We start from the raw sequence: 12,761 nt of genomic DNA on the forward strand, positions 1-12,761 counted from the left end.
GGACTATAGAATATCTAAAATAAGAAGTACTCACGATAACTGTCTTCGTATGTCAAAGGCTTATCTTCTTTGACCCTTTTTGTAACTTTCAGTAGTTTGCTTACTCCAAAGTCAGCAACTTTCAGATGTCCAGTATCATCCAGCAAAATATTTCTGTTATCTTACTCCAAAAAAAATGAACTATTATTACATGAAGAGTCTCAAATCACAATATGAAAGCATTGATGCTACTCGAAAACTTGGCTAGGCGTTAGTATAGACAAAATGTAATTCAGGTAACCTGACGAAAGTGAAACTTATGAAGGCTCAAGATCACGATGAATAATTGCTTCTTTATGTTCATGCAGGTAATTCATTCCCCTAAAACCAAATATTATATATGAGAATTTTAATACTCAGCAGTAATGCTCCAATCAAAGGACTAAAAGACATTGATATTTTACATCCAAAAAAAGCTTTAGAGTGAACGGTCAAAAACACACCTAAAGTATTCCAGTTTTTCGAGTTTCATATGGTCATACCGGAGCTATCAAGTGTACGAGTTTTCTACCAGAACTATTCATCAAAACACAATTCAACATCAATTGTTCTCTTTTCTTACCTGAACGATGGTTATATTTCAGGTTGGAAAAGGGGAACAACAGATCGAGGAGGTGAATTTTGAAAAATAGTTGGTGCTAGTTTAGGTAGGAAACTCGCATAGTTCAGATGGTAAACTCAAAAAAACGAATTCTTTTAAGTGTATTTTTGAACATTAACTCAAAGTTTTATAAGTAATGCATAATGAAATTTTATTTTTTTTAAGAAAAATCTAAACCATTAATCTTGCAATTTATAAAGAGTTAATGATAATGGTCAGTGGCACAGAGTGGATGTGAACCTCGCGATGTCCATTGCACGACTTTAAAAATATAAAGAGTTAATGATAATGGTCATTCGAGGATAGTTCTTTTGGTTATATTTGCACGACTTTAAAAATATAGACAAAATTTAAATGATAACCTAAAAAAGGGACATTTGCGTAAATCGACCTTAATTGTGTACTTTATGTTGCAGACATTGTACAATTATGGAGCAAGGAAATTTGTGTTAATTTGAGTGGGCCAAATTGGATGCAGCCCAAATGCTTTGGCCCAAAATAGCCCAGATGGAAGAACTTGTGCTCAAAATATTAATGTGGCAAATCAATTATTTAACAATAAACTGAGGGCACTTGTGGATAATTTAAATAGAAATACACCAAATGCTAAATTAATCTACATTAATGCTTATGGAATATTTCAAGATTTAATTGACAATCCCTTTGCTTTTGGTAACTTCTCTTTCCCTCCCAACTATTCTTTCAATCCATATTATCTGTCTTTTAAGTTTTCTACTTACTTGATTTTATCGTAAGAGTAGCTATCTATACTATCATACATATCTGTCTTAAAAGTCTCACTTAATTACTATTGTATCGGTAGTCGATAACTTTTTCTGCTTGACCTAGTATTTCGATTTATTTAATGTTTTGTTTAGTCAATATTATCTATCATGTAAGGTTTTCACTTGTAAATTGTTTAAAGATATTTTTGACGTTTAACTTTATTGTATTTTCAGAATTTAGAGTGACGAACGCTGGATGTTGCGGAATAGGAAGGAACAATGAACAAATAACATGTCTACCATTTCAAAATCCATGCCCAAATAGAAATGAATATTTATTTTGGGATGCATTTCATCCAGGTGAAGCTGCAAATATAATTGTTGGAAGAAGATCTTATAGAGCCCAAAAGTCAACTGATGCATACCCTTTTGATATTCAACGTTTAGCACAATTGTGAAGAAAAAATAAATATGGTTATTATTAAATATATAAAAATTATGTGTATTGCATTCTAACATTCTGTTTGTATCATTGTTTCATAATGTATTGTATTGTATTGTACTGTATTGTATTGTATTGTATGGTAGATATAATCTTTGGCTAGACTGTATTGTTTGTTGTTGTTTAATAACATTTTTCTTGTTTGGTTTGACTGTATTGTATTGTATTTAATTGTAATTTATAAATTTACTAAAATATCCTTAATTATTTTAGGGTAGGAGGTTTGACTAGAATTAAATAATATAAGGTAAAGGGTAAAATAGTATTATGAAATATTATGTAAAGATATAATTAGAAAAAGAAATTAAGTAAAAATGGGAACACACCAAATTGGTTGTTCCATAAAATGGAGGTTTTCATTGTTACGTAACAACGGAATTTAACAATACAATACAATACATTTTAAGTAACAATCAAAACAAACATTGTAGGTATAATAACGATACAATACAATACAATGGATAACAATGATCCAAACAGAGTGTAAATGTACAATTTGTTATTATCTATATATATATATATATATATATATATATATATTTGTTCCAACTTGGAGTCGTAATTATGTATGAAGTCATTTTTATAGAGAGCCTTTATTCTGTCAAGTGAGACTTTTCTATACAAATATAGAATAATCAGGCTTGAATGTGGATACCCGCCACTAATATATATGTTGTCTAATTGCAAAGAAATAGGCAAATTACATGTTTTATCTTTCTAGAAATGCAAAAGTGCAAATGGCAAAAATTGACAAAGTACTAAATTGTGATTAATTTAAATAAATCAATAATTACTACAAAAGAAATGCACCTAAATCTTGAATTAATATTTCATTAATTGCTTGAATAAATACTAAAAGGCCAAAGCAACGTAACTAACTATCTAGTTTAGCATTTAATATATAGGGATTAAAGTCCAACCTTACGTCAAATAGTACCTAATTTATTTATTTTCAATGAATTTTCCTATTTCATCTTTCCATTCACTTTTACTATTCCAGTAATACCCTTTCAATGTTGCATTTTTAACAAACGGAAACGACGATCAAAACTGCTAAAGGTACTATTTTATCAAAAAAGAAAGAAAACACTTGTCGATTCTGTGCATATAGGCAATGCCCATATTAAAAATAACTTTAATTTTTTATTAATTTTTTAATGTTCACCAAGCAATTAAGAAAATGATTATAATTTTAATTACAAACATCTATTGATTTAGCCAAATACTATTAGGAGATGACTTAATCCGCACTCTTACTATATTAGGATGGCCGGGGTTCGATCTTAAACCCTATTTGACGATGAGTTTTTGCATTTATATTATTTCAACTTATAAAAGATAGTTTAAGAGACTTACGAGTATCTTCTTGCGGGATCAAATTAATGGACAGTAAAAATTATCACAAAGCGAAAGAACTATTTGATTTTCACATCCTCTATGAATAGGTAGTGTAAGTTCCACTTAATTATTTCTCTAGCCAGAGTGTTATGTCATTTTAGTGGACCTAAGCCACACTCTTACTATTAGGATGGGGCTCAACTTTTGAACCATACGTGAAACGACTTTTTGCCTTTACGATATTCCAATTAACCATCACTATTACCAATTTAGGATTTCACGGACTGGGGTAATTCTTTTGGACACCACCATTTAATTTATATCCGTCTTTTAATTAATTTCTTTTTTTGTATAAATATCCATTTCGAAACAACTTTAAATATGCAGTATTTGAATTTATGTTTAACGAAGTCTTACTTCAAATATAAAGATATGACTAAAATTCAGACAAAAATAAATCCAGACAAAAATAGTTATATTTCTTCATACAAAAATGCTTAAACTTCAACTATATGAAACTTGAGTCATTTTATCTAACAAATCTAACTTCAGACATGCAACTGAAATAAGTAGACTTGCGAATTTTTCAGACACTATACGAATATGGTTTAAATGATCGATATATGGTCCCAAAATTAGATATCTCTATACTTCAGCTGACTTTTTTCTTACAAAAGCAGATCTGCAACAACTACGACATCCTTGATATCCTCTATAAATAGGTAGTTCCAAGTTCAACTTTTTACATCAATCACTATCCTTCCCATTTTTCTTTGATTTCTCTTTTCATCATTCAATAACTCAAGAATGTCTTCATGTAAGGATCATATAGTTTTGATGATTTCAATGTTTATTATGTTTTCAATGGTAAAAGGTCAACCACAAGTGCCATGTTACTTCATATTTGGAGACTCAATAGTTGATAATGGGAATAATAATAACCTTATAACAACAGCTAAGGCAAATTATTTTCCTTATGGAATTGATTTCCCAAATGGTCCACAAAATGGAAGATTCACCAATGGCCGTAACAAAGCTGACTTTATTGGTACATTTTCTCTATCAATTTTTCCTTTTCTTCGTTCCACGATAACAACATATTCAGTGTAATTTCATAAGTGGGGTTCGAAAAGAGCAAGATGCATGTATATCTTATATTTACCTTCATGGAGTATGGTCTGTACAAAGATTGTTTCCAATATAGACCCCTCACAGTGTTCAAAATTAATACATATATAAACTCCCACACAAGGCTACTTTTTTCGAAAGCTCCGCAGAACCACCTATATTGCTAATTATCTTCGTATCATCTTTTGTTCTTCTGAATGTCTTATCCGTGATCAACAAACAAGAATGATTGTTGGGAAAAGCTTAACTATATTGATATAAAGTAATATTTAACTTATATATAGAAATTTCCTCCATCCCAATGTCCCAAGATAGTCCATCTTTTTATATTTAGATATGACTTAACTTTACAATTTTTATTTTCTCTTTAACTAATTAATGAGATGAATTGTATCCACATAACCTCTTACTCCTTTGTTTTTGACCATAATTTTTAAAAGATTTTCTCTTTTTTTCTTGAATTATATATATCGAGTCAAATCAATGCAACATTCAATGGAAAGGAGGCAGGGGTGAAGCTATATTAGCGGGTGGTCAATTGGACACCTATGGTTGATTTTTTTTTTACTATGTGTATTATTAATCAGTTATTAAGTTTTATACACGTGCATTAACTCTATCTTAAACACCATAAGTGAAATTCTTGACTTTATCACTGGATGAATTTTATTTTTTACGATGGATCTTCACCGGCTTTAGTACCGCCCCCTTGACTAACCGCGTTTTTCTTCCGTTCAGCTGAGCTCGTGGGATTCAATAGCTCGATTCCACCATATGCAACTGCAAAAGGCAATACAATCCTTAGAGGAGTAAATTATGGATCAGGAGTTGCTGGAATTCGCGATGAGACCGGTTATCGATGGGTAAAAACTCGTTAATTTTTTTTACCTAGGTACATAATATATAATTTTTCGATGAATGAGGTTCAGTTAAGTCCCTTCCACTTATTAAATCCACCAATGTCACACAATTTGTTACATCATTAATTGAATCTTCTTCATGAAAAGTATTTTTTTTATTTCATCAAGTTGTAGACGGGAAAGAAGTTCCATCTAGATCATTTCTCAACAATACAATTTCTTTCAGATTCATTAAATTTTTATGTACCGATTCTTGAATGTCTTTTATGATAAAATATGATCATGTGAGAATGTTTTTCCGATTTTACTCGTGTAATACATGTTAATTCCTTCTATTTTTCCATATAAAACCCTTCATAATGTCGTCTTGGCCTTGCATAAGTAGTAAACATTCATAATAAAAGTGTAATTTATCGTATGTTTTTTATTCAACACACTTTTCAAATTTTACATTCCCTTATAATATACTAAAAATGCATGTTCAAATTTCAGATATGATATTTTCCCATTTTTTATAATCTCCTTCTTAAAATCCTGACTCTGTCACTACCTACATATACTATTAAGGGCTAACCCATCGGTGGCCCCCTAAACTTGGCACGATCTTTCACTTAGACACCTTAACTAGGCTTTGTTCATTTTAGACACCTCATATCACGCTCAACTGTGTTATTTTGACACTTTTTTCACTAGCACATGTTGACTTCAAGTGCGTGTTAACCAAGCGTGTCCATGTGGATTAGATGCCCAATTATATCATGCCAACTCATTAAAAGACTATCATATTAAAGAGGAAAAATAAGAATTAAAATACATGACAAAGTAACCAATGAATAAATGACATGTGGTCTTTTTATCCCAAAAAATTAAATTAAATATTTGACAAATTTAAAGAAAATGCAACCCCCACAACATCCCCAGTCATCTTCTCCATTCATCTTCTCCATTGTATTACTCCATTTTTATTATTTTTGAGCTTTATTCTTTCTGTCATAATCCCACACCCACACAATCTACTCTATCATATTCCTTCATTTTCATTACCTTTTCCGTCACACCCATAACCACACAGTCATCTTCCCCGTTTTATTCCTCTTTTTCATGATTTTTTTCTGCCATATTCCCCATTAATTGCACCCTCCCTTAGGGCTAAAAGGTGCAAATGTATAACAACAATGGTTCATATTTTAAAGATTGCGTCTCTTTTTCTTTAATTTTGTGATATTTGCAGTTTAATTAGGGCTCAAGGTTAGTGAGATTAACATTTACATAGTAAAAATTGAGATTTTTTGGCTCCTATTTTAGGATTATTGTGGCCTGTGGGTGAACTTTACATGATTTAGGGTGTTGTTGATATGAGTTCGATTTCTTGTTTCTTTTTGGGTCTATCTGAGTTTGTAGTGCGAAATTGAAATTGAAATTATTATAACAAAAAATTTAACCTCCATTAAAGTACTTTAAGCTTTGAGAAATAATGGGAGAGATAATGACTATAAAATGGGAAAGAAGAAGAGAAAAAATAAAATAAAATAGACTAAATAAGTCCCTCACGCGTCAATAGCGAGTGTATAACACTCACTTTGCCATGTCAGCTGAAAGTGTCAAAATGACACAACGGAGCCTGACATGAGGTGTCTAAAATGAACAAAGCCTAGTTAAGGAGTCTAAGTGAAAGATCGTGCCAAGTTTAGGGGGCCACCGATGGGTTAGACCTACTATTAATATTCTACTTATTCAATTTGGAATACGTTGTATATCATCTTTTGTCAACAAATTATATTTTATAACTAGATATTGTGACACTTCAATCTTCGTGAAAATTCTGACTCCGTTACTATTTTTATGTTACAGGGTGATAGGATCAGCATGAATAGGCAACTATTGAACCATCAAGTCACAATTTTGAGAATTAATTCTATACTTAGAAATATTACTGCAACTAGAAGTTTATTGAACAAATGTCTATACACTGTTGATATGGGCAACAATGATTATCTCAACAATTATTTAGATCCAAGATTTTATCCATCAAGTTTATTGTACACACCAGATAGGTTTGCAACCATCCTTGTTCAACAATTTGAAGAACAACTAAGGGTAATTTTTACTACTTAATTACTACGTACGCTTTATTTTTAGAGGTAGAAGAATTAGATCATGAAAATATGATTCGCATACACTTCCATCGAAATTTGGGTAGTTGTGCTATGGGAATAATTTCATGACTGGTCAATTTGGATAGACTCGGGAATTGATTATTATAACTCAATGACCTTAGAAATTGGTGGTCTTGAGAATTTTTTTGAACCCTGCTTGTTTCGTGAGCAAACCTTCAAGATCAAAAAAATTAAAATTTATTTGAACTTAATAAAGTCTTATTCACGTTGCAACCGAGGTTGAAAATTCAAGACTGACCAACCAAATTTAAGGTCATTCTTTGTCCATCTAAAAGTTAGGTTGAAATTGACACATAAGAGAATTTGTAAAAATGTTTTTAATTTTCTATTTTATTTTATGTTTTCAATAGCAATAATGATAGTAAAAAAATTATTAGTTATGTTAGATAATTAAAAAAATAATTAAAACTTGTTTAGAGTTGGATGTTTTGGGCTACAACTCAATATTTATGTAGAAATAACGTTTATTAACCACCTTTCAATTCATCTTAAAAAATAGTCACCATATCTTGAAGTTTTAAATTTTACGCACAAAACCCCAAGATATCGACATGGAGTTTAACTAGTGGAATTTTAAAACTCCACTACTGCAATGTCTTGAGGTTTTATTCGTAAAATTTGAAACTCCATAATAATAGTTATTTCTCAATTATTACAGAAGATGAAAAATGATTATTCGTGAATTTTACCTAATACTTAACTCATCTTGATTCCGATTCAATTCAAGTAACCTTTAAACGTATCATTATTGATTCAGTCCATTTTGACTTGTACGATTTTTTAATATTTTTTTAGAGGTTGCATAGCTATGGAGCAAGGAAGGTGGCAGTGTCAAATATTGGTCTATTAGGTTGTTTGCCAGAGGAGACAAGAACATATGGAAGAAATGCATCTGGATGTGTTGATTTTATTAATAATTATGTCCAACTATTTAATCAAAAATTAAAGGTTTCAATTGATAATTTGAACACTAATCTTCCCAATGCAAGGTTTATTATTTCAAATCAGACTAGCATTTCAACAGGGGGTCCACCTATTGGTAGGTTAAAATATTCTTCAACTCTTCATTTTTATAATACTTTTATTTATATTTCGCAATTACTTACTCGTATCTGATTTTTTTTTTTTTAACTAACTCAGCTATGATTAAATAATTTGATAACGATAATATTGTTAAGTAATCATGATTAAGTGAATGAGTGTATGCATAAACATAAGTTATATATCTTTTTGTTTGATGTAAACAACTAATGTGATAATTTTTTATCGTTAAAATAACAAGTTTTTTCAAAAAAAAGTCATTTTTTTTCTAATTATGTCCTCTTAAACATCATTACATAAATCGAAAATGAGGTAGAAGCTAGATATGGGTTATATTTTTTTTTCCATACTATCCTTAGTGCTAAACAACTACATGAAGTAGTTGTCGCCGGCCAAATTTAGAGATTCAGTAAGATTAGTTTAGTAAAATATATTTTTAATTAAAATCTTCTTAAGGAGTGTTATAGGTTAACATAATCTAAGTAAATCTGAAACGGGGGAGTATATTATACGCAAGGTAAACAGAGGTAGAATCTAGTTATAAGTTTTGGTCAAATGTAATAACTTTTACTTAAATAATGTATTTGTATTAAGAAATTTATAAAATATTAAAACATCCTATATGTATTTAGAATCCCATTATTCTACTTGAAATCTTCATTCTAAATATTCAGAACCTATAAAGTTAAAATCTGATCGTCATCCCTAATTACAAAAAATTGAGTGAGTAATTATTTATTATGATAAAAGTGAAGGAAATATAACATAATGAGGGGGACAAATGGCACAAGGTTGGATGAATTGTATAATTGTTACAAATATTAACCATTTGTTTTTCTAGTAGCTAGGGTTAGGTTTCAAAATGCTTAATCCCAGCCTAACCAGCCCACCCCTATTGTCAACCCTACCCTACTAGGAAAGAGTTTTTTTTTTAAGAAAGAAAAAAAATATAACTTTGAAACTTATATGTTCTTAAAACATGTCATAATATTTATTATAACTATATATCGCATTTAAAGTCCAAATTCGATAGCTATAAATCAATATCACCACCCGGACGCTAAAAGTACAAATGCATTAAAGAGGAAATGCCATCACATAAATTGAAACAAAGAGAATATTTTTTGTTCGGATAATTTAATATCATATATTATTTTTTTTTGGATTAATTTCAGGTTTCACAGTTTTTGACTCACCATGCTGCATAATATCAAACACAACAGCCAAAGGACAATGCAGCAATAATGGTCAAACTTCATGCAGTAACAGAAATCAATATGTGTTTTTTGATAATTTTCATCCAACAGAAGCTGCAAATAGGGCGATTGCTACAAGATCATACACTGCTCTTCTACCAACCGATTCGTATCCGACTGACATTAGGGGTCTCGTACAAACTTAATATAATCAAACTTCTCTATAAGAACATCGTTTGTTCGGAAAAAACAACTTAGTTACTATTGTAACATGTTATAGAAAGGTATCATTGTAGTATTAATAAAATAATTCCTCTACAACAATACTTGTTTGGTTATAAAAATAAAAATTACCAACTGGTATTAATGTAGTTGTGGGGAGGGGGGGTTGACTCAAAATAAAGAAATGTGATGATATAAATTATTACTTCTTGGTTTCCTTCCGGTATTCGGTATTTATATTGAAATTCGACTAAATTTAAATTTGCGCTGAAATTGAGGGGTAAAGCATTGTGACGTCGTTACTAATTCGACTAATTTAAATTCACGTTCTAAAGAGTCAATTAAGGAAAAGCCTATGCCCACAAGAATTTACTAATCCCAATTCTTTTAGTGCTTTCAACATAAAGGAATTCAAGATTTTAAGCATTTTTCGTGTGAGTTAGTCCACTGATTGTTCGGAATTAATTACTTGGCTAAGTCGAGCCTCACAAGCCTTTTGACAAGTACTCAACGTCTCTTTTTTTAACGATTTAATGTCACAAAATAGGAATTTAAGATTTTTTTAGCATTTTTCGTGTGTATTAGTCTACTGATATATCAAGAATTTAGCCGACCGACTATGTAGGCCACCTAAACTTGGCTGATACAGGCTCACAAATTTGTTTGCATTCTCAATAATATCATCTCTTTTTTTCAGTGTTTCGATGTCACGTAATAGAAATTCAAGATTTTAAGTATTGTTTGTGTGTCACTCCACTGATTATCCATAAATTATTCAGACAAACAACGTCCTTATAGAGAGGTTTGATTGAATGATGATTGAAAGCAAGTTCATATTTAGACAATGAAGAACACAATGTTCAAAATTTCATATACAAAAATAGTATTAAACTTAGGGAAATATCTTCATTCCAATGACTAAAGAATAGAAGATTTTGAAACTAGAAAATAACCCAACAGCCTAAATACTACTAAGAGCAACTGAATATTTTTGCAGACAATGTGGAGAAGTAGAAAAACATTATACACAGTGGATTGAACAAATGAATTTTTTGTTTATTTGCAGAAACTTACTTAGATGTGGCGCGTAGACCGAGATGAACGATTCCGACTACTTAAACCTGAACTATCTTTCTTCCACATTGCCTCTAAATGCTGAAAGCAGTTCAATGGTCTAATTACCTGCATTGTAGCAAAATATTCATGGTGAAAAAGAGGCACTTAGGTATCTACTGAATAATATGTTATGCTAAACTGCAGTAAAGGTCGTGGCAAGATTAAGGTTTCTTGTAATAATGTTGGACTGAGATGATATTAAATGGGAATGTGGTGATTAGCTCAGATTCATATAGCTGACCCCAACTTGTTTGGGACTGAAGGGAATCATTGAGTCACATAACCAACACTGAACAAAGATTCATCTGAGATAATTATAACTAACTCGTCCACTTATAGTATCTCAGATGAGCTACTTCTCAAATCAGAGCCAGGCTAGAAGTCTATATATCACAAAAGCAAGGCAATATAATTCGAGTTGATTTAGAGCTAATACGTCTCTATTGATAAAACAAATGACAAATATTTGATTCATTGATAAACCAAAACGTGAAAAGATCAAACCATAAACACCAATACAACAACAACAATAACAACATAGCCGTTATAATCCCACAAGTGGGGTCAGGGGAGAGTAGTTTGTATGCAGACCTTACCCCTACTCCTACTTTGGGAGATAGAGAGATTGTTCCTAATAGACCCTCGAACTCAAATAAAAGCAGTTCGGAAAAAAAAAACAGGAGAGAAGAAGCCAATACAAAATGCTAAAGAAAGCATAACAAACCATACTAAAAAAGGAACAGACAACTACATCAAAAATAATACGATAGTTTGAAGTGCAAGAACCACTAATGGATATTTTTACCTTCCAGCGCTTGTTTGTGGTCAAACTTTTTTATAGATGAACTCAAGCCTTGGGATAATTTGCTTGAAACTTGGCCGCTCGGTTGGCTTGTCGTTCCAAACACTCTTCAATCAATCTCTGAACACAAAAGCACCCCTAATATTACTCCTTCCGTTTCAATTTAATTATCTAATTTTGACTTGGCACGGAGTTTAAGAAAGAAAGAAGAAGACTTTTTGAATCTTGTGGTCTTAAACAAAATATGTAAAATGTACCAAAACATCCTTTAATCTTGTGGTCTTAAACATGCCATGTGGAATTGAAACTAAAGAGTTACCAAAAAAGAAAAGAGACGTCCTCTTCAAAACAAACTAAAAAGGAAAGTAAGACAAACAAATTGAAATGTAGAGAGTATCATATTGGAGACAGCAGCAAATTGATGACCATGAGATGGTAAAAAATTTATATACAAAAAAAAAGAGACAACAAGGACATTTTCCAAGATCCCAGTTTGTTTAAATGCTACCATCTAAGTAAAGACACCAGTTGATCAGTTATAACCCTAGTAATCTTATGTATAAGTAGAATGCAAGATTAAAACCAACTAGGTTAGAGCCAGGATTTTCAACTTTATGATTGTAAATTTTAGAACGGACGACTTCATATGCATTGGGGTTCTAAATTTCATATGTATACATATTAAATGAACCTCTTAACAAAGATACATTGTTTGAGCAAAAAGCTATTGGGCTCGGCATTAACCCGTATATGCGCTTATATCTCCCACCAGGTTTACCAATTGGATATAGAAACAGCTTTGGTAAGTTCTTAAAGCCCTTTTTTTCGTATAGTTATGTCGCCTGGGATGCTTTCCTTACACAAAACAACCTACAGAAAAGGGAATCATGATATGTAGATGTGTAGGTGTTTTATGTGCATCAGAGATGTGGAAAGAGGCCCCACCTATACGGAAGGAAAGGAACGCCAATTCTGAATAGTTTGATTTTATAATTGTAGGTCTGTTCAGTTCTT

General features: G+C 31.2%; 2 protein-coding genes and 1 long non-coding RNA gene across 3 annotated transcripts in view; 2 read left to right on the plus strand and 1 right to left on the minus strand.

Annotated features, from left to right (window-relative positions):
* LOC125825924 (GDSL esterase/lipase At1g29670-like) overlaps positions 1-12,761 on the minus strand; it is a 26,935-nt gene that overhangs the window by 1,729 nt on the left and 12,445 nt on the right. The gene's annotated exons all lie outside the window — the stretch shown is intronic.
* LOC125825888 (uncharacterized) lies at positions 1,051-1,849 on the plus strand. The gene is made up of 2 exons (XR_007442919.1): positions 1,051-1,312; positions 1,600-1,849. It is a non-coding gene; the product is annotated as an uncharacterized LOC125825888 (long non-coding RNA).
* Positions 3,978-10,046, plus strand: LOC125825887 (GDSL esterase/lipase At1g29670-like). The gene is made up of 5 exons (XM_049505180.1): positions 3,978-4,253; positions 5,072-5,196; positions 7,045-7,290; positions 8,166-8,409; positions 9,587-10,046. The coding sequence occupies exons 1-5, from the start codon at positions 4,013-4,015 to the stop codon at positions 9,811-9,813; spliced, it is 1,083 nt and encodes a 360-aa protein (XP_049361137.1). The 5' UTR covers positions 3,978-4,012; the 3' UTR covers positions 9,814-10,046.

The sequence above is a fragment of the Solanum verrucosum genome, unplaced genomic scaffold (genome assembly GCF_900185275.1).
Source record: "Solanum verrucosum unplaced genomic scaffold, falcon-dt-bn FXZP01000161.1, whole genome shotgun sequence".
Lineage (NCBI taxonomy): Eukaryota > Viridiplantae > Streptophyta > Magnoliopsida > Solanales > Solanaceae > Solanum > Solanum verrucosum.

Excerpts from the sequence above, each read along its gene's own strand:
- LOC125825887 (XM_049505180.1), top strand. The coding sequence starts at position 4,013 with ATGTCTTCATGTAAGGATCATATAGTTTTGATGATTTCAATGTTTATT. Across the intron at positions 7,291-8,165 it reads AATTTGAAGAACAACTAAGG|AGGTTGCATAGCTATGGAGC; the intron begins GTAATTTTTACT and ends ATATTTTTTTAG. Across the intron at positions 8,410-9,586 it reads AACAGGGGGTCCACCTATTG|GTTTCACAGTTTTTGACTCA; the intron begins GTAGGTTAAAAT and ends GATTAATTTCAG.